Consider the following 24,647-nt stretch of genomic DNA (forward strand, 5'->3'; position numbering starts at 1 on the left):
GAGCCCCGGCTCTCCCCAGCTGTCGATCTTGTCCTTCAAGTCGGCGTTCCACGGCCGTCTGTTTGGCAGTCTGTCTACCACTCGAAGCAAGCCAATTCACAAGCTGGACATCCCTGCGTTTGACTGGCCGCAAGCTCCTTTCCCGGCCCTCAAGTACCCGCTCGAGGAGCATGCTAAGGAGAACGCCGAGGAGGAGCAGCGGTGCCTCCAGGAGGTCGAGCGCTTGATTAAGGAGTTCCACAACCCGGTTGCTGCCGTCGTGGTCGAGCCGATCCAGTCCGAAGGTGGTGATAACCATGCCTCTCCGGCCTTCTTCCGCGGCCTCCGCGAGATCACCAAGCGTCACAATGTGCTCTTCATCGTAGACGAGGTGCAGACCGGTGTCGGCGCGACTGGCAAGTTCTGGGCCCACGAGTACTGGAACCTGGAAACCCCGCCTGATCTGGTGACCTTCTCCAAGAAAGCCCAGACGGCCGGCTACTACTACGGCAACCCGGCGCTGCGTCCCAACAAGCCGTACCGCCAGTTCAACACCTGGATTGGTGACCCTGCTCGTGCCCTCCTCTTCCGCGCCATCCTGGAGGAGATTGAGCGCAACAACCTGGTGGAGAACACCGCCGCCACGGGTGACTATCTCTACAAGGGCCTGGAGAGTCTCGCGAAGAAGTACCCTCACGCGATCCAGAATCTGCGTGGCAAGGGACAGGGCACGTTCATCGCGTGGGACACTCCCAACCGGGACGAGTTCCTCGTGAAAGCCAAGTCAGTCGGTGTGAACATTGGTGGAAGCGGAAACAGCGCAGTGCGGTTGCGACCAATGCTCGTCTTTCAGAAGCATCACGGTACGTCCAAACAAGAATCCCTCCAAGAAAGACCCTTGCGTTGCGAATATCCAACTAACTGATGATTTAGCCGACATCCTCCTCGACAGACTCGAGACGCTGCTCAAGCAATGATTGAGCTTTCTCACAAGTTCTATGAAGACCATCTACTTACATGATTTGTGTTTTTCTTCAAATTGTGATGTGTTTTATGTTGTGACGGCGTTACTCTCACGGGATGCTACTGACTGGTACTTTTTTTTTGCCCTCTCTGTCATACTACGATTTCGAATCGACATCTCTTTGCTGCGAGCGGCTCAGACTGTATACTTGCTTGCGTATGATATATAGCACGTACATTCCAGAAATGAATGAATTGGATTTCTCACAAGCACTTAAGTTTTTCTCTCGGATTTTTTTATTAAACTCGGGTATCTATTGTATTTCTTCTATGATTCATTTGCAGGCTCGTCTATTCTATTGAAAAAGCCGCGTTCACAAACAAACCCAGCCACTCGTTGAAGAACTGCACAGAAAAAAAATATCTTTACCAGACAAATACAGAGAAGAATGTAGACACTGCCCGTATGTAATGAAATGATAAATAGGTATCGTAACCAGATCCAGCTCAACGCCCTCGCTAGTGTTACAGCCCTGAAAGAACCCAAAAAAAAAAAAACAAAGAAGAGATGAAAATGAGATTAAATGAAGAGAAGAAGTGGAATATCCCGTGTCCGCTCTGCTATTTGAACCTTTTTCGAAGTCTTCCTCGCTAAGTGGGAAAAAGAAAGCAAGGCATTTCACTCTTCCTCGGGTTGTTCTTCGTTAAGGCTTCCGTCCCGCCTGCAGCAGAAAAAAGAATATGTCAGTTGTCCATCTCATCGATCATCGCTCCAGTAGTGAAAATGATACTTACGGGATATATTTCACGCCAGCGTCTTCGAGAGCCGCAATCGTCTCGTCCGGCAGCGTGCCGACCACCTTGATCGCATATGTCCCCGGCACATAGCCCTCCAGACGCTGCCAGCGCGCCACCCAGCTCTGGCGCTCGTCGATGATGGAGATTAGGCCCTCGAAGACCTGCGAGGTGCATTCCTGGATTGCTTCGCTGTTGCCGCGGAGGTTGAGGACGTGTTCGCAGTTGGGGCAGCCTTCGCGGTTGAATTTCTGAGAAGAAGAGACTGTCAGTATGTAGGAAAAGAAAGGAGAAGTGCATATATGGAAGGAGGAGGATACTCACGCTCTGAGGCTGCACAATGGAGCAAACCATGCAAGCGCGAAGGGTGCGTGCTTGGCCTGGAGCAACGGCAAATGAGGACATGATTGCTGCTATGAGGATAACCGGATACCGTAATAGTCTTTCGAAGGGCTGTTATGGAGGATGTGAAGGTAGAAAGAAGGGATAGAGTATTTATTATTATTCGGAGGTGGCGATCCGGAACCCCGAGGCGGTGCAGGCTCTGCAGGCTTATTATTTCGGCCAGCCGCGGTAGGTAAAAAAAGAATCGACTAAGGATGGAAGATAGTTGATATTGGCAGAAGAGGCAGCAATCTTGAATCCAGGATTGGCAGCTAGACAATAGATCAAAGATGGTGTCGATTGTTCTGGAACGGGAATCCAACAGCTGGCGGCCGGCGCGGAGTAAATTAACTTGGTTGCGGCGGCAAACATGATTTGCAGGCGGCCCTCCGCAAAAAAAGAAGACCGGAGACAGTGCCTACAACGTCCAGAGAACTCCCCCTCTTGTACTGAGTAGAACTCCCCCTCGATCTGCGATAAAAAAATTCACTTTTGTGCATCTACACTCCTCCGCACGTTTGCTGCCTCCCCGAACAGCAGGTTTTGAACCGCATTTGGCCCTATTCCAGACCTGGGAAGCGCGTCGTGTGCCCCATTGCGACAATCGTCCTAACCCCTCTTTTTCTCGTTATCTCCCCCGCCGAGTCTCCCTCATGACTTCCTCCGATGTCGAGGCTGCGAATGCCTTGAAGCTGGAAGGTAACAAGGCCTTTGCGCAGCACGACTGGCCCACCGCTGTTGAATTCTACACCAAGGCGATCGAGAAATATGACCGGGAGCCGTCCTTCTTCTGTAACAGGGCACAGGTACGTCCTTACCTGTGATAGCTGCGCAATCGCCGTTCCTGAGGCATTCCTGCCTTCAAGCCGAGGCGACTTGATTGCTACTTACTCGACCTTGCGCTGACGTCCTGTGGTGTTGTTAGGCGCATATTAAACTCGAAGCGTACGGCTATGCCATCGCAGATGCCACCAAGGCACTAGAGCTTGACCCAAACTATGTGAAAGTATGCAGCCATATATATACACCAAACATCAATAGCCGATGCTCTTCCTAGGTCTCATACCCTAACATTCGGTTTTGTGGTAGGCATACTGGAGGCGGGCTCTCGCGAACACCGCCATCTTAAATCCCAAGCAAGCTCTCAAAGACTTCAAAGCCGTTGTCCAGAGAGAGCCCAATAACCGCGATGCCAAACTGAGACTTGCAGAATGCGAGAAACTCGTCCGTCGGATCGAGTTCGAGAAAGCGATCGAGGTTGGGGAGCCACCTTCCGCGTTCGAGGACCTGAACATCGATGCGATCAAAGTCGACGATAACTACGACGGCGTCCGCCTGGGAAATGAGATGACGCAAGAGTTTATTGACGACATGATCGAGCGCTTCAAGAACGGGAAGAAGATACACCGGAAATATGCGTTCCAGATCATCAAGGCTGTGCTAGATATCGTCAAGCAGGAGCCGACAATGGTAGAGATCGGGGTGGAAGAGGGTACAAAGTTGACGATTTGCGGTGACACACATGGTGAGTATATCTTGAGTTAAGTCGAGGCCATGATTGTGCGTCTAAACCGGGATAGGTCAATTCTTCGACCTTCTGGAGATATTCAGACTCAACGGCTACCCCTCCGACACCCATGCCTACCTCTTCAACGGAGACTTTGTCGACCGCGGTTCCTGGTCGACAGAGATTGCCCTTCTGCTCTACGCCTACAAGTGGCTGCGGCCGAACCGTATCTTCCTCAACCGTGGAAACCACGAGACGGATGACATGAACAAGGTGTACGGCTTTGAAGGGGAGTGCAAGGCTAAATACAATGAGCACGTCTTCAAGGTGTTCTCCGAGTCTTTCTCGGCACTGCCTCTGGCGACGCTGGTCGGCGGTAAATACCTGGTGCTCCATGGTGGTCTCTTCTCGGATGACAACATCACTCTCGATGACATCCGGAAACTGAACAGACATAACCAGCGCCAGCCTGGTCAGTCTGGTCTGATGATGGAGATGCTCTGGACCGATCCACAGCCGACGCCGGGCCGTGGACCAAGCAAGAGAGGTGTTGGGCTGCAGTTTGGACCTGACGTGACGAAGCGCTTCTGCGAGAAGAACGGTCTCGAGGCCATTATCCGGTCGCACGAAGTCCGGATGGAGGGTTACGAAATCGAGCACGATGGACGCTGTATCACGGTCTTCTCTGCACCGAAATACTGCGACACTACCGAGAACAAGGGAGCCTATATCAACGTTGGACCGGAGCTCAAGCTGGAGTATCATACTTTCGAGGCTGTGCCACATCCTGACGTCAAGCCAATGGTAACTCAACTCGATACCTCTTAGGAAATTAGACCACGCTGACCCAGATTCAACAGGCATATGCTACAAACTCGCTCATATCGATGATGATGTAGACGATCCAACGCGATGCACAAAGCAGGCTGGCAATTCAGAGCTTGGACGGGTATAGAGAGATATATGCCGATAAACTGGACTCGGAAGGAGTCATTTTCTTTTGCCTTAAAAGACGGCCATGGTTGTTTACGTCTGGTACTAAACACACGCTGCCTGTATCAGTCTGGTGCGTTTCTTGCATACCGACAGGTTGAATGAATGCGATCAAGTGAACTGGATTTTTGCTAGTATTTATTTATTTATAAATGCTAAGCGATGTCACGGGTGGATAGAAGCTGCATATCATGAAAATCAGAAAAATTCACTGGCGACCACGTACAGTACATAGCAGTCATGTGGAGAGACGTTAATATACACTGCCTTGTCACTTACTCCGTACTGAATTGTTATTTCTTTTAATTTCTCCCTCCGCGGACCCGCTATATTAGGCTGTCCGATCATCGGTGCGCAACCCGAGCCCTTGGAACGCCGCAGAGAGCCCCGCGGGGCTGACCCCTCCGTCAGGACTTCTCTCCTCCGAGTCGTCTCCGTAGACAACATCACTCCTCCCCTGTCGCCAATTGTGAATTTCAATACTCAGGCACAGAAGAAAGATGGAGTTCGATCCCAAGACGCGTAAGTCAGCTCTTATCTTGCATCTGCCTATGAAATTTTGGAGGAGCGAAGTGGTCTGAACAAAAGAAACATGCATACAAGTATAGCTAACTGACCCTGCCAACCTTGCACACAACAGCGCAATACCTCACGTCGGACGAGAAGAGCTTTGCCTCTGTGTCAGTCTGTGATCGGTGGCCGGTGATTATTGTGAGTCTGACTGACCCAATCAATCTTCTATCTTCCTGCAGAAGAAGCTATGGTGCAGGGGGTTCTCTGTAGTGTAGTTACTAACCCTTGTGTGTCGTGTTTTTCCAGACTGGTGCCATTGATGACCTGCACCGGACAGTCGGCGATGTTACGGATGCGGAGAAGCGCAATGAGGGTAAAGAGATCATTGAGCAGCTGGCAAAGCTGAAATATGAAGTGCAGCACAACCGACAGCTGACGTGAGTTCAGAACTCTCTCTCCTTTCAGTTTCAGAGAAAAAGGGTGAATTTCAAGCTTGCTAAATTCTGTTCTTGTGTAATAATAGTCCCCTTCCTGACGACGGCGAGCCCGATATCGAGGGATACAACAAGGAACTGGAGCAGAGGGGATTTCCCACTTGGCATAACGTGCCGTGGCTCTACTCGGAGTGCTATCTCTGTATGTATGGCCAAGGAGAAATGAGGGGGTCTAGAGGGACTGACTTGTAGCGCTACAGACAGACGGATTAACACCCTCTTCACGCGTTCCAAGCATTGGAAGGATTATGACGTCTTTGCGCGTCAGAAGATGTCCACCTTCAAGTCTTCTCGCCCAGCGGTGCTCGAACTAGCGGGAAGATACAAGGCGCTCGCCCTGGAGGCGGAGAAGGGCCCTGCGGGGAAGACTCCGGAGGAGATCGAGCAGGCCGAGAGGATACTGTTTGCAGAGATGTGCGAGATCTGCCTTTGGGGCAATGCCACTGACTTGTCGCTCCTCACCAATCTCACCTACGAGGACATCCAGAAGCTGCAGGGTTCGGAGGCGCGCAAGGCCGCGGAGAAGAACATCATTGTCAACGACACGGACGCCGCCTACGACGTTCTGCGTGATGCGCGCAAGACCAGGAAGGACAGCGAGCGGCGCGTGGACATCGTGCTGGACAACGCCGGCTTCGAGCTCTTCGTCGATCTCATCCTTGCGGGTTACCTTCTGTCGGCGAATCTCGCTACGACCGTGGTCCTGCGTCCCAAGTCCATCCCGTGGTTCGTCTCGGACGTCATCCCCAAGGACTTCACGGATCTCCTCGGCGCGCTGGCCGACCCGCAAGCTTTCTACACCGCGCCCGACGACACGGGCAGGACATACGAGCCGCTCACCGACCGGGAACTCAGCGAGATCAAGTTCCTGCTCGACCAGTGGAGCAAATTCCACGAGGAGGGGAAGCTGATCCTGCGTCCTCACCGGTTCTGGACCACGCCGGGCTGCTACTGGCGGCTGCCACACGTCGCGCCCGACCTCTTCGAGGATCTGAAGGAGAGCGAGCTCGTCCTGTTCAAGGGCGATCTGAACTACCGAAAGCTGACCAACGATGTAAGCCCACCCCTTCCCTCTGTTTTCCACCCAAAATAAAAAAAAAGAAAAGAAAAGAAAAGAAACAGTATACTGATGATAACTGCCTACAGGCCGCCTGGGACCCAACCACCCCCTTCACGACAGCCATCGGCCCACTCGGCCTCAAATCCGGCATCCGCATCCTCTCCTTCCGGACCTGCAAAGCAGACGTCGTCGTCGGCCTGCCTCCAGGCGAAGACGAGCGTCTGCGCCAGACGCCCGGCGGAGGCGGCGATTCCGGCGCGCGCAAGTGGGCCTGGAGTGGGAAGTGGGCTGTTGTGTCTTTCTGTGATGGGAAGGCATGAATTAATGAATAATAAGATCATGAGCTTGATAATACCTTTGTTTTTTTGTTTTTGTTTTGCCCCCTGTACTGGACATAATATCGATTCTATGCATGCACGCACAGTACATACGTACAGTACATATACAAACATTCCTGCTAGATATTAGATAGTTAGATATTAGATAGGCGGGAGATGCTATATTGCATTGTTATCATTCTTTTATCAGCTTTAATGAATAATACTTTGTGGCATAGCTATTAGACTAGACTGGAGTTATTTATTTGTACGGGACAGATCAATCAGATCAATCATAATTTTTTTTTGAGAAAAGAAAGTCCATTAAAAAAAAATTATCACAGTCAAGTTAATGCTAGCCTCTATCACACACACTCTCGAGAACGACTCTCACTGAATGCCAGTGCCATGTAATTAATTAAATATTAATGCCGACGAAGTAAATAAATAATACCCTTCCATAAGTGAATGCCAGCCGAATATAATACCTAATGCAATAATAATAACCCCGAAATGGATGATGGCTCAACTGAACACCAATAATGCATATAACCCGTCCATAGTGCGCCAGGTTGTCACATCAGTCTGACAAATGATGCCTGCAGTGGGGAAAAAAAGGGGGAAAAAAAAGACAGTAGTAACTTCTCAGATCAGAACCTCTCGGATATTTTCCTTGCCATCCCCCTTTTTTCTGCTTTCTTCCTTTTGCTTCAGCCGTGCTTTTGCAGCTGCTATCCTCTCCGGAGACAGAGCATCTCGTTTCACGCTGGCTAAGCTCACTCTGCTATGCAACATGGACTCTGACCCCACGTGAGCTGCAGAGCCAGCGTGCTGCGCAGCAAAAGTATCAGAAGCATCCTTCTTGGGAGGGTGGCGCTGTCGCGTCCTTGGATGGTCCTCTCGGTCTGCTGCTTGTGTAGGGAAAGTAATCATAGTAGGACGAGGAGATTCGAACGAACGCCTCGGATGTTTCAAGTGCCGGTTCTCAGGCAATGGAGGGGGCGAGGATGGTGGAACTGCCAAGTCATCATTGCCGGGAAGGGTGTTGGAGCGACGGTGAGAAAGTCTCGGGGGAGAGTCATCCAACCAAATCAGCGGTTCTGCGTCTTGCTCCGAAATTTTCACGCCTCCGCCAGGTCTCCTTGAATCGTGAAAGTCATGCTGCGAGTTATATTTGGCCTGTTTCCGCAGCTGACCGTGTTGAGCTCCAAAGTCCTGGACCTGTACCCCTGTGTAGTCCTTCCGAGGGTTGTACGCGCTCTCTTCAGAGTGTCCTACCCTCGCCAAACGTTCCAGGGTAGTGATTTTACTCTTCAAGGCCTCGATTTGTTCCTGATATCCTTTCCGCTCCTCCTGGAAGGATCTCTTCAGAGCATCCTCTGCTTCCCGACGCTCTTTCGCAGCGGCCTTGAGTTTCTCCCTGTACTCTTGGATCCTACTCTCCAACTTGGCTTCTCTCTGTTTCAATTTCGCTTCCTTTTCCTTTCGTCGGCCCTCATACTTGTTCATCTCCTGTTTGACGCGTGCCAGAGTCTCTTTAAGAGAGTAATTCTCCTTTTCGAGTTCCGACGCTTTTCTTTCTGAGCTCTGCACTAGATCCTGGAGCTTCTTTAAGTCACCCTGCTGTCGTTTCATTTCTTCGATTGTCGCATTTGCCTGTTCCAGCGCCTGCTGCGTCTTTCGAAGTTCTTCATCAACTCCCTTAGACGGATTCTCCGCTTCTTGCTGCTCATTGGGGCTGCCAACAACGCCGTGCTGTTCGAGAGCTTTGCGCAGTGTGTCAACCTTGTGTTTGTACTGCACCGCCAAGGCTGTTTGCTTTGCGAGTTCCTGAAGAAGCTTCTCCTTGTCGGCATCTCCGGCTCCTCCAACCATGTTCGAGGCAAGGCCGGTGACTTGGCGCTCCATTTCAGCAACCTTTGCCTCCTCTGCTCGGAGTTTTTCCGCCAAGCGTAGTGCTTCTGCATCCTTTTTACGGGCGTAAGACTTTGCAGCAGAGCGATATTGAATAAGCTTCCTCATTTCCAGATTTGTCTTCTTCCGGTAGTTTTCAAATTCGGCTTTCCAGTATTGGCCGGATTGAGAACGTGGTTCGTCGAGGTTGATGGTTTCGTCATTGTTTTCCTCCGCTTTGGGGAGCACAGGAGCCTCCTGCGTCTCCTTGGCAGAGCCCTTATCAATTTTCGCCGGCTCGATATGTCTTGGGAGTTCCTCCTTCGTAGACTCTTCGCGTGCATCCAGTAAGGTCTGGGTGAGCTTGCTTCTAGGCTTGCTCTTACCCTCCGATTGGCCCGACATCCATTGACACGAGACGTTTCCAGAAGGAGGATGGAAGGTCGTATTCGCTGTTTTGGATAAAACCAAATCCTTCTCCTGGTCATTATGGAGAACAACATCACCAAACGAGACGGTTTTGCGGCGATTGGAGGTGGTTCCCGGGGTGACTAGGATACTCTTCGTCGGCGATGCCGCTGACTGCGGAGCTGGCTGTTGATCTTCTTTTTTGTCTTCCTTCGCGTCGGCTTGTCGTTCTTCAGCTGCTTGTGGAACTGTACCCTCCCTCTGCTGAAGACGATCAGCATGGCGCTTCGGACGAACAGAGGGTTCTCCGTTCTCATCCTCTTCAGCTCCTGGTGTCCCAAAAAGGGCGCTTTTGAAGGCGCGTATTGCGAAGACGGGCGCGGGGGTCTCTGGCGGCTCTGGTAGTTTTGAGTCGTCTATCATGGTCAGTCTCTCATGCTCTTGCAATTGAAATGGAGATCGGGTCGCAATATAGAGCTCACCTGCGGAGCCTGCTGCCTCGCCATTCTGCCCAGTGATCCACCCCAACATCTTGTCTCAGCAATATTTCCTTTCAGATTATCAAGACTCTCGGAAGACACATGGCAGTGGGTATGTCACGGGGTTGGCCAGCAGGCGACTTGACGCTGACGGTGTTGACGTGGAGCGCTCTGCTTTGTTTACGACGCAGCGTAGCTCTGCACGGGCCACGCTTTCCGTGCTGCAGCAGGCTAGCGCGGCCAAGGCACGCTGGCTGCCAACTGGCCTATCGATAAAGTTTGATACCGCTACTTTGGCTGCGGAGTCTGAGCGTTAATTAAAAGAGCCCGCTCCCGCCACAATTATTCTCTCCAGACATCGAACTCACCCACTGCCGCCTCGTCCTCTTTCTCTCTGCAAAGGATGTCGACTTTCGAGAAATAGAGGGCTGCAGCTTCGGCTGCATCTTTGTCACAGCTACGTGACAAGGGCCAACGGTCTCCCAGACGCCTATCTTTCCCAGCCCCAAGCCCCGCTATGCCTCACAAGCAGAAGAAGAAGCTGAATAATGCCCCTCAAAATGGCTCTCCAAAGGCGGAGAAACAGCCGAATCTTTTGGAGTGTTCTCCAAAAGGTCCCTCCCTAGGTGCTGTTACCAATTACCGTGAAATCCATCAGAATGAAGCTGAGGCCCTTCGGTCTATCTACGGCGAAGACTTCGAAGATGTAGAGCACAGGCGGGCAGCCTGGCAGGTAAGTTCATTGGCGCGACTTTGGGTAGTTTTCGCGACAGTGTTTCTCATTGTACTTCTCAGCAATTTTCGGAAGTCTGCTTCAAGCTTCATCTCAGAGCATCTTCGAACGCCGATGTCCGCGTTACGTTGCTGGTCGAGCTCCCGGCCACATACCCGAAGACTGTTCCCAATCTCGTGGTGCAGGGTCTCGATGACCTTCGTCGCGGCGCAAAGTCCAGGATTGAAGATGTCGTCAAGAACAAACCGAAAACGTTACTTGGCTCTGAAATGATATATGAGATCGCTCTCAGCATTCAGGATATCCTCGAAGATGTCGCGTTGGCTCAGGCTGAGGATAAGGATATTCCAAGTTTGGAACAAGAACGCATCGAACAGGAAGCTGCCGCAATCCAACAGGCTGAACAACAGAGGCAGGAAGAGCTCCGGAAGCAAGAAGCAGCGACAGCTGAAGAGGAACGGGCGTTACAACAGCTTCTCGAAGATAAGATCAAAGAACGCGAACGCACAAAGGCTCGGAATTCAAGGCGCAAGAGCCGCTCAGCGGCTTTAGATGCCAATGCCATCTCCGAGCCTGCAGAGGATAGCCCGGGCACCATCTTGTTCGATCCGCCCCTGATTGTGAATGATAGCGACGAGCGACCTCTAGTCTTCCGTGCTGTTTTTGGGAAAACTCTTCTTCGGAGCATTCATAACAAGCAGACTTTCACGGTCAGACCAATCGTCTCTGAGAACCGAACCCATGCTCCTCTTCTCGTGCTGAAGGAGATTTCCCTTGAGGAGAAGGGACCAGAAACCCCTGCTTTCCGACAGCAGATCCGGACAAGCGAGGACAAGCTTGAAGCACTAAGAAAGCTACGGCACCCCAACTTGGTTGATTTTATCGGGTTCAAGATCCATCACCCTCTGGATGCACACGACTCTTCCGACAACACTTGGCGGATTTACGTGCTCTTTGAATATGCGAATAAAGGTTCTCTGTCAGAACTTCTAGATATTGTAGGCAGCGTCGCTGTTGAAACAACTCGTTCTTGGATGATCCAGCTCTTGGAGGCTCTCGAATTCTATCACCGCAACGGCGTTGTCCATGGGAACATCCATTGTGGTCGTGTCTTGCTCTTCCGTAATGCAACGGGAAGCACCACTGTCAAGCTTGAGGGCAGTATTGAAGAAGCTCTTCCTGGTCCTAGTGGCCGGAAGAGGACCCTGGCGACCTCCAAATCACCATTTTGGCTTCCGCCAGAGCTCACCCAGGACGATGCACAACCAACCACCAAGACAGATATCTGGGACCTTGGTATCGTGTTTCTTCAAATGGGTTTTGGCAAAGATGTCTTACAGCGATTCACATCAGCAAACGCGGTGATGAGTAGTCTAGATCTGTCGGCTCCCTTGCAGGACCTCTTGCGAGAAATCTTCAGACCGGACCCAAAGAAGCGCCCAACGGCCTTCCAACTTCAGCCTTCTGAATTTTTCCGTGTTGACGTTCCATTAATCGAGCATACCGCAGCGTCCCATTCGACGTCTCTTTCAAGACGTCCAAGGCTTGATTCTCAAGTCGGAATGCCAGCTTTCTCTCGCTACGGTCAGGACTTTGACGAGGCTGGTCTTTTGGGTCGAGGCGGCTTTGGTCAGGTGGTGAAAGCGCGAAATAAGCTAGATGGACGTTTCTACGCCATCAAGAAGATCTCGCAAAATTCCGCAGGGGCGTTGAAGGATACTCTCTCTGAAATCATGCTGCTGTCCAGACTGAATCACCCATATGTAGTCCGGTACTATACTGCATGGCTCGAGGAGGATTTCGACACTATAGATGAAGAAGCCGTGTCTTCCACCGAAGGCGATTCGCAGGAGGGTGATATGTACGCACGCAGCACGACTGGTCTGGATTTCATCAGCTCCAGCGGTTATCCCAAGGTCGAGTTTGGCTACGATACCGATGAAGAGAATGGTGAAAGCTCTTCAGATCAAGACATTATCGAGTCGCAATTGGGGACAGCTTCGGACACCAATACTGATCGTGAATTGAGTCGTATGCGGTCCGGATCCCAGAGTCGATCTGTCACGACGACGCTCTATATCCAGATGGAATATTGCGAGAAGCATGTAAGTGTAGCACTACCTCTATTAAAATAGCCTCTTCTAATGCGTTTCAAGACTCTCCGCGACCTGATAAACGATGGTCTCTATGATGACATCGACCGCTCCTGGCGCTTGTTTCGTCAGATCTTGGACGGTCTAAGCCACATTCATAGCCATGGCATCATTCATAGAGATTTAAAACCGGATAACATCTTTATTGATGTAGCAAATAATCCACGCATCGGCGATTTTGGTCTAGCTACTAGTGGACAGTTCTCAACAGCTGTGCGGTCTTCTGCATCAGCTGAAGTTGCCGCGAGTTTCACACGCAGTGTTGGCACAACTTATTATGTCGCGCCGGAAATTAAGTCGACATCCACTGGACAATACAACGAAAAAGTTGATGTAAGTCTAGATAGCAGCAATCGCTCTCTCCTATTCGTTTTGAATTATACTGATTTCGATAGATGTACTCGTTGGGAGTGATCTTCTTTGAGATGTGCCATCCACTTAGAACGAGTATGGAGCGTGATCGGACTTTGCAGGCGATACGTGAGAAAGTTCACACACTCCCCGCAACTTTTCAACAAGCGGAGAAAGCCGTACAGGGCGAGATCATTGAATCTCTTTTGAGTCATCGACCGAGTGAACGGCCTTCTGCGGCCGAACTTCTTCAGAGCGGCAAAATTCCCCTGCAGGTTGAAGAGGAGACATTCAGACGGGCGATCATTGGTTTGCTCTCAGATCCGGATTCACCAGACTACAAAAAAATCTTATCAGCAATATTCTCACAGTCTCCAAGAAAATTTGAGGACATTGCGTGGGATATGGATTCACGCGGAACGCCAGCAGCAAATGAGATGCTAGTCCAGGGATTCGTGAAAGAGAAATTGATTTCAATATTTCGCAGGCATGGTGCTGTGGAAACAACAAGGCAGGCTCTCTTCCCGCGGTCAGGCCACTACAACAATGGGGTTGTACGGTTGCTGGATTCATCTGGTAACTTGGTCCAGCTGCCTTTCGACCTTACCTTACCAAACGCTCGTGCCATTCCCAGACAGCACCCCTCGTTGGAGAAGACCTTTTCATTCGGTCGAGTTTACCGAGAATCCCCTTTTGGCGGAGAACCAAGGTCTCACAAGGAAGCCGACTTTGATATCGTATCTTACAACACGTTAGATCTTGCCTTGAAAGAGGCCGAGGTCATCAAAGTTCTCGACGAGATAATCGAAGAGTTTCCGGTCCTTAGATCGGTTCCGATGTGCTTTCACATAAACCATTCAGACCTCCTCCAGACTATCATGGAGTTCTGTCGGATTACACCTGCACAGATTCCTATCGTGAAGGAAATCCTCAGCAGGCTGAATGTTGGAAAATGGACAATGCAGAAAATCAGAAGCGAACTTCGGTCCCCCACCATTGGTGTCGCATCGACATCTTTGGATGATCTTGCAAGATTTGACTTCAGAGGTGAGTGTTCTCACGTCATAAGGGTGAGAAAAAAAATTACTAAAGATCATATAGATACCCCTGAAAAGGCTCTTCAAAGGCTACAAACGATAATGGAAGGCACAGAGTACGCAGAGAGGCTGGCACCCATCTTTGCTCGCTTAAACGCCTTGGTATCCTACATCCACGGCTTTGAAGTTAAACGCAAGGTTTACGTGAACCCTCTTAGCAGTCTTAACGACAAGTTCTTCAGAGGCAGTGTTCTCTTCCAGTGTGTCTTTGACAGCAAACGACGGGATGTGTTCGCTGCCGGAGGAAGGTATGACCGACTGATTCAGGAATTCAGTCCGAAGGTCTTGTCAAGTCGGTCTCAGTCGCATGCCGTGGGCTTCAACCTCAGCTGGGACAGACTAAGCTCCTCGATGTTTGAGTATATCAAAAGTTTGAATAAGACTTTTCTCAAGCACACGGACGGTGATGTAGGCGGCGGTGGTTTTTGGCGAACTCGAAGGGTGAGATGATTTCCTTTCCCCCCTCCCTCCCTCCCCCCCATTCTTCCAATAACTGACTTTGGTAGTGCGATGTCCTTGTCGCCAGTTTCGATCCGACCGTCCTTCGCACCCTGGGTATAAGGATCCTCCAAGAATTGTGGGCGAATGACATAAGCGCTGAACTGGCTGTTGACGCCTCATCATTCGAAGAACTTGTCACACACTACAAAGATGACAATCATAATTGGGTTGTCATTGTCAAACAAGATAGCAAGGAGCGCGGACTGAAAATCAAGAGTCTTACTCGGAAAGAGGAGTTCGACGTAAGGACTTCTGAGTTGGTGGGCTGGCTCCGCTCTGAGATTCGTGCTCGTAACCAGCGAGATCTCAAATACACCAGTCAGCAAGATGCTGGTGGCTCTGTAAATGATCGCACCAACGATGTCAGGATCTTAGTGTCGCAGCACAGGAACAAGAAGACCAACAGAAGGAACATCATCGAATCAGGTAAGCGTGTTTCTGTTTTTAATTATGAACTGAGGTCTAATATCGGCAGCTCTTCTCCGCACTCGGGAACTCGTGGATAAAGCTCTCAACGGCCCCATTGCAGCAATTGACACGAGAGATGATGTTCTTGACGCCATCCGAGACACGCGGTTATGCGACCCTGACAGCTGGCGCACGGTCATTCAGAATGCACCACTCACGGAGCGAAAATACCTTGGCCAGGTGCATGAGTTGCTCCAAGACCTTGCCAATGAATATCGCGAACCCAGAGATGGCAAGGAAGGCTACTCCAACGCCTTCATTTACAATTTCCGCACGGGATCCTGCATCTACTACGACCTCGGACGGGCACACTAAGAATGAAAGTTACGAATGATGAACCAATTCATGTTACGATTCAATAATACCCTTGTTTGTTAAGATCTTAGCTACCTGCATATTCTTCGTGTACTAGCCCATGAACAAATGCAGTTATGAAAGAGGACATGAAGACACGTTCCTTTCAGGTATCTATACTACTGTACACACATTAATAGACCCAAACCCAAAAACGGAAAGACCACATCAAAATCAATCGCTTTCATCGTCACTGCCGTAGGCCACCAAGGGACCGTCCGATTTCTGCGCAGCAGGTTGTATCGGGACGTTGGCCTTGGCAATTCCTTGCAACGCTGCTATGGTAGAGCTAGAGAAGATTCCACCTTGGTCAGCCTTCTGTTCAGGCTGTGCGGGAGGTACAGAAGAAGCTTGTGTGTAAGAGTCCTCGATGAGAAGTCGCTGTTCTGGTGCTTCCAGTTCCTTCTGTTGTTTTGCAGCCTTCTCCGCGTCTTCGAGTTCCTTGGTCCTCGCATACCACACCTCATCGGTCGGTTCATAACCTTCCAATCCAAAGCTGCCCTCTATCTTCTTTCTCTTCTTAGCCTCCGGGTCCCGACCTTCGATCTCTGCCACGAATTCTGCTGGCAGTGCTCTCCGCACCGCTTCCGCCGCTTGCTCTTCGAGTCGCTGGGCCTCGCGTTTCTGAGCCAGCGGATTCGGATCCACAGTCGCCCAGCGGACGTTGAGGATCTCGTTGTGGTCAAGGCTCTGATGCGCCATGGCCTCTTTGGCAAACTGCGAGTTAGCCTCGTTTGTGTAGGTCACGAAGGCAACGCCGCGCGACGTAAGCACCCGGATGCGTTCTATCTGGCCCCATTCGGAGAAGTGACGGGCGACGACTTCCTCGATGTCATCGGTGACGTGGATTCGACCGACATACAGCGTCCGATTCTGTCGCATGAACGATCCCACACCGCCCATGTCGTCACGGTAGTCGCTGAACTTGTCGCGACCGAAACAGTCGACATTGGGGTTGAAGATGTCGTGTATCGTCGGCAATCGGTGCAGGTAGTCACATTCATGTCCCTTGGGACACATCCCCCGCGCGAAGAAGAGACAGAAATACGATCCCGGCACTTTGTCTGCACGCGTGTAGCCGCTATCCCTCGCGATATTACACCGGTACGGTGCATGGTGCTTGGACAGGTACTTGTCTTCGCGATCGCCACCCGCCCACTTGTTGTACCAGATGTTGAACACCGTGCCTGTCTGCGGCGGCGGCTCAGACTTGATCGCTGCCGGGTCGACCTGCGGTCGTGCTGGCCGTTTTTTCCGCCGGATAATCTTCTTCGTCTTCTTCAGGGAACCATCGGGTTGTTGTTCGGTCGACGCGAGGGTGCTGTCCGCTGAAGGATGGGTGAGAGCGGTCTCCGTTTGCGGATCTGTAGATTCTTCAACGTGCTCAGTCACTGCCTCTGGATGACCTGTAGATGAAGGCGCCTGAGCCGGCTCAGCAACTTCTGTCTCGGCCATGGTTGCTGTTGGATTGGCTGCGTATATTGAAAGGTGTTAGATCGTCCGGTGCCTTCTGGGCTAGAAATTCGATATCCGGGGCTCTGCTTACGTAATACAGATTTGCCGCTTGGCACGATTTTGTCTACGAGTTTGATACGCCTCGATCAAACGAAAAACAACAATATACCCTGCAAAAGTATCATTTTCTCTCTGTTGTCCGTTTAGTATCTGTTAAGACCTTTGTGGACTATCTTTTCTTTAAGTCATTTGTTCACTTTCCCTGAGGCAGATTGTTGAAACAAGACTGTGGGGTGGGGGATCCTCGTCAGAATCGTCAAAATGGTGAACATCACGGAAAAGATCAAAGAGTGAGTGAGGTTTCCGTGTTTGCTGATCATGTTGGCACCTTCTGACGCGTTATTCTTCTCTACAGGATCGAAGATGAGATGCGCAGGACGCAGAGTAAGTGTTTCCTTTTTTTTTCCAACTCTAATCAACCCCGCAGCTGCTAACATTTCAGAACAGAGAATAAGGCCACAGGTGGGGAAGACCATATTCCAGTATTAACATCCAGCAGTTTTACTTACTCTATGCAGAGTATCATCTGGGTCTTCTCAAAGGGTGAGACATGATCTGAAAGTCCTAATCCAAAGCTCCGTTGCTAAAAGCCTTTTTATAGGAAACTTGCCAGATTAAGAGCACAGCTCCTTGAACCTACCCCTGGCTCAAGCTCGGGCGGCGGGACAGGATTTGATGTCTCAAAGAGTGGTGATGCACGTGTCGCTCTGGTCGGCTTTCCGTCAGTCGGAAAGTCGACGTTCTTGTCCAAGATCACCAAGACGAAGAGCGAGGTTGCCTCGTACGCTTTCACCACGCTGACGGCCATTCCGGGCGTCCTGGAGTATGGCGGTGCAGAGATCCAGATCCTTGATCTCCCCGGTATTATCGAGGGGGCTGCCGAAGGCAAGGGTCGAGGGAGACAAGTCATCTCAGCTGCCAAGGTAAGCATCAGTCTTCGATGGCATCGTGATGGCGTCATCTAACTGCGATCAACAGACGAGTGATTTGATCCTGATGGTGCTTGATGCCACAAAACGTGCTGAACAGCGCGCTCTCCTCGAGGCAGAGTTAGAAGCTGTGGGAATCCGATTGAACAAAGAGCCTCCGTAAGTTGATCTCGATCTCCTTCGGCGGGTTCGCCAGATCAGTGGCTGACAGCGCACAGCAATATTTATTTGAAACCGAAGAAGGCTGGCGGAATGAAGATTACCTTCCAGACGCCGCCTAAGAATCTGGACGAAAAGATGATCTCGAACATTTTGCGAGACTACAAGCTCCTCAACTGCGAGGTTCTAGTGCGAGATGAAAATGGTGAGCGAGGGTCATCCGGTCCGTAGTAACAAATCTGCTTTGCTAATGCAGTTTCGAACAGCAACGGTTGATGATTTGATTGACGTGATTATGAAAGATCACAGAAAATATATCAGATGGTGAGTAGCGCCCAAGAATGACGATGAGAAATAATTGCCACTAAAACGTGTGCAGCCTTTACGTGTACAACAAGATAGACAGCGTGAGCGTGGACTTCCTCGACAAGCTTGCGCGGGAGCCGCATACAGCCGTGATGAGCTGCGAGCTGGACCTGGGCGTGCAGGACGTGGTAGACAGAATCTGGCAGGAGCTGCGCCTGATTCGGATATACACGAAACGGTACGCCCTCTAATACCACATTGTCTATCGACTCTACTGACGCTTCAATACAGAAAGGGTGAAGATCCCGATTTCAACGAGGCGCTGATCGTACGAAGTAACTCGACGATCGAGGATGTCTGCGATCAGATCCACCGGTCGTTGAAGGAGACGTTCAAGTATGCCTTGGTGTGGGGGGCCAGTGCCAGACATGTCCCGCAGCGGGTTGGACTTAATCATGTTGTAGCAGACGAGGACGTGGTGTCCATTGTTGCGAAATAACTATAATAAGGCCTTACGGGAGTGCTCGGGCCTTTTTTTTTGTGTGTGTGTGTCCTATCTTCGTATCTTCTGCCGGTAGAGAAGTAAAGAAGAAGCATACCTAAACTAACTGCTCTGAATCTGTGTGATGAACTTCCGGAAAGAATGGACCTCGACCTCGTCAGACAGTGGGTTTTCTGGTCTACGTATAAATAAAATATAAATAAAATAAAGTCATGACCAAGTCTGATATTGAATCCAATCAAGGTTATTATTATACGACAGTAAGGAAGAAGGCATCATGGAAACACGTAAGTCTTTAAAAAAATTGTTTTTCTTTCATACCATCCTATTAATTCACGTCGAGATATCTCTGACAGCCGGTCAGTACCTATAGGAACTCATGAGCACGACTGATACGGCACATCTTAGATGACTACCGCAGCAGTACACCAATTCCAATACTTCGACGAAGACACAAAATAGGTAATAGCTATCTATGAGGCTTAGCTCAACATCATTTTCACATGCTTGCAATCAAGCAATCAATCTGCACAGTAAGTAGTACAGCAGTACACATTTGTACACATTTCGATCTCTACCAATGAGATCCTTATCACTTATCAGATAGATATTATTCACTCAGAAATCAGAACAAGCAAGCAGTGTAACCGTGCAACAAGACTATGGAGATATGAATAGTGGCAGATAAGGCCGCTGTTGCACAGAGTCGAGTCCCTGCATTTTTTTTGTCTTATCGCAGTTTGTCCTAAAATGGTAATGAGGCAGATCGTCTTATCTCCTAGTACGTACTGTTCTTCTATTTTTCTCATCACCGTTACACTCTGCAGAGCGAGGATATATTGACAACTTCTGTTGAATGTGATTTACATTTAGACCCCAGTTATGGCTGGGAAAATGCGACCGATTGTTCATAGAGTAAATATTTTGAATTTGTGAACGGAATTTCTGCTATATAACATCATAATGACCCAGCAAGAAAACAAATCCATGACTCCAGACGCAGACCTAAACTCGAACCCATTCATGCAGTTGCCGTAGCAGCACCGGCACCGGCACTGGCACCGGAACCCGCATTGCTCATTCCATTCGTAGGACTCACTCCAACCCGTTCCTTCGGGAGGAGGTCGACCAGCAGCGGGCTGGGGCGGCTGTCCCGCATCGGGTGGAAGATGGCCTGGTTGTTCTTGTACTTGATCACGCTGTCGATGTAGATATCGAACAGGTAGGATGAGTCCAGGGGGCCTCCCTTCGCCTCCGGGTGGAATTGCGTGCTGAAGATCGGGCGAGACTTGTGGATCATGCCTGTAAAGTTGCTTTTAGTACGCAATCCAACTATGAACGATGCGATGAAAGGTGAATTAAGATTATCGAAACTCACCTTCATTGCTGGAGTCATTCAAGTTTATAAAGTACGGCTTCCAGTCGCTTGGAAGCGTCGACGCATCAACCGCATAGCCATGGTTCTGGCTGGTGATGTGACAACGGCCGGTAGTCAGGTCCAGGGCCGGAATGTTGTGCGCCCGGTTTCCGTACTTAAGCTTGACGGTCCGGGCGCCCGCCGCTAGAGCGAGCAGCTGGTGTCCCAGACAGATACCCATGATCGGCACCTGAGAGGTCTCCATCAACTTTCGCAGATGGTAGACGGTCTCCTGGCAGTGAGTAGGATCACCGGGGCCGTTGGAGATGAAGACACCATCGAAGTGGTGGGCAACCTTGTGGATCGGGTAGTCGAACGGGAACACCGTGATGCTAGCCCCACGGCCAACCAGACTGCGGAGGATGTTCTCCTTGACACCGCAGTCGATGAGGGCGACGTGACACTCAGGGTTTGCGGCACTGACATGGAAGGGCGCCTTGGTGCTGACCTGGCGGACCAGGTGGATCTGTTCCGGGTCGATGTAGGCCTCATCCTCGTCCGCATCATACTCCTCACCTACGGTGATACGAGCCAGGGAGGAACCCTGCTCACGGAGGTAGGTCACAATGGCACGGGTGTCGACGCCTGAGATCGCGGGAACGCCCTCGCGGGCACACCACTCTCCCAGACTCTCGACGGCCGTCCAGTGACTGTACTGCTCTGCAACATCGGCAACGACGACACCGGCAGCCTGGAGATTGGGGGACTCAAAGTATTTGAGCAGTCCGTTGGCGTCCCTCTCCGCAGACGGAACGCCGTAGTTGCCAATCAGCGGCTGGGTGAAGACCAGAATCTGGCCGCGGTAGGAAGGGTCGGTCAGGGACTCTGGGTATCCGACCAGAGAAGTGGTGAAAACGGCTTCACCAGAGATGTTTTTGTTGGCACCAAAGGACTTGCCATGGAAGACAGGACCATCTCGGATCGTGAAAGTCGCCGGTTCGAATCTCTTCGCACCAGCCCGGTCGACAGTGGCCAAGACACGAGCCTTGGGCAGGTTAGCCTTCACAGAGGCCAGCGGGGTGGCCCTGACAGGAGTCGTCCTGACAAGTCGAGCAAACATGATGACTGTGTTTGGGGAAGAGAGAATGACAGTTCCGCTTGTGGTCGAGGACGACTCAGTTAATGGAGGCTTTCCAGAGGTGATCTACCAGGATGTTAGTCCTGCACAGCAGAAGGGGCCGAGGAACAGTTCTTCTGTCCAGCCATACCCGAGATGTAGTCCTGCAAGAAGACAAGTCAGCATTTTTGCTCTGGCTTGAGTGTGCGAGAGTGGGCACGAGACGCGAGGCGATTTTCGGCTTACCTGGGAGGTGAAGATCGAGACGATAACACGCATAAGCGCGGTTGCTAGTGCCTCTCGGGGCTCAATTGCAAGCAGAAGAAGCGGAGGGTCAAAGATACGCGGCTGGTGTAACTGAGAGACAACGAGTCGATAAGATGGAGACTGGGCGAGCGAAGGAAGAAGAGGAGAGGGAGCGGTGGAAAAGGGTTTTTCTGCGCGCTCCGGCAGCGGACCGCCGCTCACCGCTCTGGCGTCGCCCGGCGGTGTTGGGCCAATCACGTCCTCCGGATTTCCGTGCAGCGGGCCCGATCTCTCCGATTTCTGCTGGACGAACGACGCGTTATCAGGAACAGACAAATCTCATTAGCCCGCTAGTCAGATCCGATCAGCTTTTGCTCGTTGCTCCGATACGCCGAAGAGCTGGCTGTTCTTCTGACTCATAGTGAGTTGCTGTAAAAAGACCTTTGCCTCGAAAGCACCATTCTCGCTAATTTTCATTCTTTGATAGGTAGCCTAATTAGCCTCTGTTGCCGCCACCTTAATCGAACTGCTACCAAAGAGCCTCATCAGTCATCCCTGGTTAGACATCTTTTGACAACGGAGTAGTCTCTCTATTGGGTGATACTATTCCTGGGGCGAGTATTGAAATCATCATCAGGTCAACAGCTGGATGGCGTGATGAGATTTTACATTCAGCATCCACGGATCGTATGCTTCTGGTGTTCGCACAATATTCCCGTTGTGAGGGCCAAATTAGAAATAAAATTGAATAAGATGCGTTCTTGGCATGAAGCTAACTACCTTTCTTCGCTCTTATCTTCGAATTTCCTTATCTATCGTGCCCTAAGATTCGAATTAGATCTCCTATCCCGATGACGTTCGTAAGAAGCCTGCTTTTTTAATTGCTCCTTTCTTATTCTTGCTCCTTCATTCTCTGTGTGCTTATTTAAGTTCAGTAATGGCGATCGATGTGGATTTGAAAACCGAGTCCTCAAGTCTGAGATCATTTTCTACACAGACAGACAACGTATATATATTCAGCCTTTGGATATGAAATGGCGTGAACACAACTATCTAAGTAAGAAAAAAAAAGCAAACACCTTTCAGAGTAAGATCTCACTTGAAAATACAAGGAAATCTAGAATTAGAGCGTCAAATATAAAGTTCTCCGGCATCGACGTCCTGCGAGGAAGGGTTCTGTTGTCTGTGATACCATCAGAACAGGCAATGGAACCAGTATCTTTACCAAGCAGTCTCTTTGTCCTGAGAAATTATTCTCAGAGTACTTCAAAGCATTCTGTCTCTCATTCCCTTACTTTTTATGGAGCCAGAATCTGACGAATGTTGCCTTTTATAGTAGAGGGTCAATCTGGCAGGAGAATTCTCGTAGGAACCCTCTAATTTATCCTATATGACGTACCATGATCCTGTAAATAATGCTCACAAAAGCCACTCTGCAAGGAATCTTTTCCTACACCGAATAGCCCTCTCACCAGGAAAATGGCTTCATCCAATGGCTGTCATTAGGCTGGGAAACCGAGAATATCAAACAGCAATCTCCGGTGGTATCGACCTTGACGCCAACTTCCTGGCAGGAAGCATCTAATAGAACCAGAATTTCTCCAGAGAAAGACTTCGAGTACCTCCTGGGACCGTTTACACAGGATATAAGCTTGAAATCATCTACAAAACACTCGAATCTGTATGCAGACAGCCTATAGTATCATCTAGATCCACCGATATCAACCGTATCCTCCTCGCAGCTAGATAATCACGTAGGAAGATCATCTCTTTTCTTGATTCCAAGCGCATCCGGGGACTGCCGTCGCATTCACTGGGCTCGATCCTGATATCAACAACCCGACACGACAACAACACGTCCAGTCACCACCACGACCAGCCACTTCTGCCCACAACAACGCGTCAGTGAATGCCAAACAGAGCAAAACAGAGGCCAATGGCATTCACTCAGCACTCCAGGACTCGCCCAAAAGGGAAAATTAAGAGAGACTCGCTTAGGCTAGCGCCATCTCATCTCCAGGGTATAAATACCTCGTCCTCACCCTCCCTCTGCCTTTCTTTTCTTTCTTCCTTTCTTCCCTCCAAGCGCTCACTTTGCTCTGCAACCTGGGCCCAGTGTCCTGTCTCTCCGGTTCGCCGTTGTTAGACACGTTCACTGAACATTCTTTGGACCCAACACTTTTCTTTTTCTTTTCTCATCCTCCTGTCTGCTTCAGCGTCCTGAACTTTCTTCTCTTGTACTTTCTTTTCTCTTGTACTTTCTTCTCCCTCCTGTACTTGCCCTCCTGTACTTTCTCTTTCCTGTACTTTCTCCCTCCTGTACCCCCTTCGCCTCGCTCCTGTAGAGGTACACGGTACCGGCTGGGCCTCAAGCACGTCTTGTACTCCCCTCTCCTCCACCTGCCCCTGAGGTACACGGTATCGGCTGGGCCTCATTTCCCGTTTTCTTTTCTCTTTCTTTCTTGTTCTCGTTTTGCCTGAGGTACACGGTATCGGCTGGGCCTCAGACGGTCGGCTCACCTGTTTGGATCCCGCTAGTTACTTCGGTAGCTAGGTCCGGTCGAACACTTGCAGGCCAGTAGTCGCCATTTTTGGAACCTTTTACGCTGCTTCCTGTCTTCGGACTCGAACAGTATTTGTTTTTGTTTTTGTTTTTGTTTTTCTTTTTTTTACCTGCTCTTGGTACACGGTACCGGCTGGGCCTCGAGTAGGGGGTTGGGGGTGTGGGCTCTCTCAGCTCGAGTCATCGCGGGATCGATGCCTGCTAACCGACCAATTTTTGGAACCTCTTCTTCTTCTTTTCATACCAATTTGGTTGATCGACATAGCCGTCAATCACACCTTGGTTTACTGGTCGTTCGGGCCTCAAACTCGGACTCCATTGTCTTTCACTCTTTCTCTCCCTTTCTTGCTTTGAAAACCAAGTTCCACTACCCTGACAAGTGGTTCTTTTTTTTTCTCTGCTAGACAGGATTGATTGAGTAGGAACTTTTGAAACCTTTTCTCTTTCCACCGGGTTTTGTGCATGGCATAGCGGCCATCACTGACTTGGGATTTCACCTTTTTTTTTTCAT

The 24,647-nt window shown here is 50.4% G+C and overlaps 9 protein-coding genes across 9 annotated transcripts; 5 read left to right on the plus strand and 4 right to left on the minus strand.

Annotated features, from left to right (window-relative positions):
- Positions 1-4: 4 nt before the first annotated feature.
- T310_7290 (uncharacterized protein) lies at positions 5-956 on the plus strand (the record flags this gene model as incomplete). Its single annotated transcript, XM_013469899.1, has 2 exons — positions 5-842; positions 913-956. Coding segments are annotated over 2 exons (882 nt in total), but the record flags the coding sequence as incomplete, so codon positions are not given.
- Positions 957-1,621: 665 nt separating this feature from the next.
- On the minus strand, positions 1,622-2,142 carry T310_7291 (Transcriptional elongation protein Spt4; the record flags this gene model as incomplete). The annotated part of the gene is made up of 3 exons (XM_013469900.1): positions 1,622-1,664; positions 1,738-1,988; positions 2,062-2,142. The coding sequence occupies 3 exons, from the start codon at positions 2,140-2,142 to the stop codon at positions 1,622-1,624; spliced, it is 375 nt and encodes a 124-aa protein (XP_013325354.1).
- Positions 2,143-2,774: 632 nt separating this feature from the next.
- Positions 2,775-4,456, plus strand: T310_7292 (Phosphoprotein phosphatase; the record flags this gene model as incomplete). The annotated part of the gene is made up of 4 exons (XM_013469901.1): positions 2,775-2,927; positions 3,047-3,127; positions 3,211-3,646; positions 3,702-4,456. 4 exons carry the CDS (start codon positions 2,775-2,777, stop codon positions 4,454-4,456), a joined length of 1,425 nt encoding a protein of 474 aa, XP_013325355.1.
- Positions 4,457-5,121: 665 nt separating this feature from the next.
- On the plus strand, positions 5,122-7,008 carry T310_7293 (uncharacterized protein; the record flags this gene model as incomplete). Its single annotated transcript, XM_013469902.1, has 6 exons — positions 5,122-5,143; positions 5,262-5,332; positions 5,441-5,571; positions 5,658-5,770; positions 5,829-6,682; positions 6,775-7,008. The coding sequence occupies 6 exons, from the start codon at positions 5,122-5,124 to the stop codon at positions 7,006-7,008; spliced, it is 1,425 nt and encodes a 474-aa protein (XP_013325356.1).
- A 642-nt stretch (positions 7,009-7,650) lies between these two features.
- Positions 7,651-9,837, minus strand: T310_7294 (uncharacterized protein; the record flags this gene model as incomplete). The annotated part of the gene is made up of 2 exons (XM_013469903.1): positions 7,651-9,722; positions 9,789-9,837. The coding sequence occupies 2 exons, from the start codon at positions 9,835-9,837 to the stop codon at positions 7,651-7,653; spliced, it is 2,121 nt and encodes a 706-aa protein (XP_013325357.1).
- A 465-nt stretch (positions 9,838-10,302) lies between these two features.
- On the plus strand, positions 10,303-15,403 carry T310_7295 (Protein kinase (Gcn2); the record flags this gene model as incomplete). The annotated part of the gene is made up of 7 exons (XM_013469904.1): positions 10,303-10,518; positions 10,581-12,623; positions 12,654-13,004; positions 13,067-14,069; positions 14,124-14,560; positions 14,626-15,046; positions 15,096-15,403. The coding sequence occupies 7 exons, from the start codon at positions 10,303-10,305 to the stop codon at positions 15,401-15,403; spliced, it is 4,779 nt and encodes a 1,592-aa protein (XP_013325358.1).
- A 213-nt stretch (positions 15,404-15,616) lies between these two features.
- T310_7296 (Cell cycle control protein (Cwf2)) lies at positions 15,617-16,897 on the minus strand (the record flags this gene model as incomplete). The annotated part of the gene is made up of 1 exon (XM_013469905.1): positions 15,617-16,897. One exon carries the CDS (start codon positions 16,895-16,897, stop codon positions 15,617-15,619), a length of 1,281 nt encoding a protein of 426 aa, XP_013325359.1.
- Positions 16,898-17,218: 321 nt separating this feature from the next.
- T310_7297 (GTP binding protein (Gtp1)) lies at positions 17,219-18,850 on the plus strand (the record flags this gene model as incomplete). The annotated part of the gene is made up of 9 exons (XM_013469906.1): positions 17,219-17,247; positions 17,313-17,341; positions 17,476-17,500; positions 17,559-17,880; positions 17,936-18,045; positions 18,105-18,250; positions 18,312-18,369; positions 18,425-18,589; positions 18,643-18,850. The coding sequence occupies 9 exons, from the start codon at positions 17,219-17,221 to the stop codon at positions 18,848-18,850; spliced, it is 1,092 nt and encodes a 363-aa protein (XP_013325360.1).
- Positions 18,851-19,874: 1,024 nt separating this feature from the next.
- Positions 19,875-21,993, minus strand: T310_7298 (Carbamoyl-phosphate synthase (glutamine-hydrolyzing); the record flags this gene model as incomplete). The annotated part of the gene is made up of 4 exons (XM_013469907.1): positions 19,875-20,155; positions 20,232-21,414; positions 21,574-21,911; positions 21,990-21,993. 4 exons carry the CDS (start codon positions 21,991-21,993, stop codon positions 19,875-19,877), a joined length of 1,806 nt encoding a protein of 601 aa, XP_013325361.1.
- Between the last annotated feature and the right edge of the window lie 2,654 nt (positions 21,994-24,647).

The sequence above is a fragment of the Rasamsonia emersonii genome (assembly GCF_000968595.1).
Source record: "Rasamsonia emersonii CBS 393.64 chromosome Unknown ctg1118621760526, whole genome shotgun sequence".
NCBI lineage: Eukaryota > Fungi > Ascomycota > Eurotiomycetes > Eurotiales > Trichocomaceae > Rasamsonia > Rasamsonia emersonii.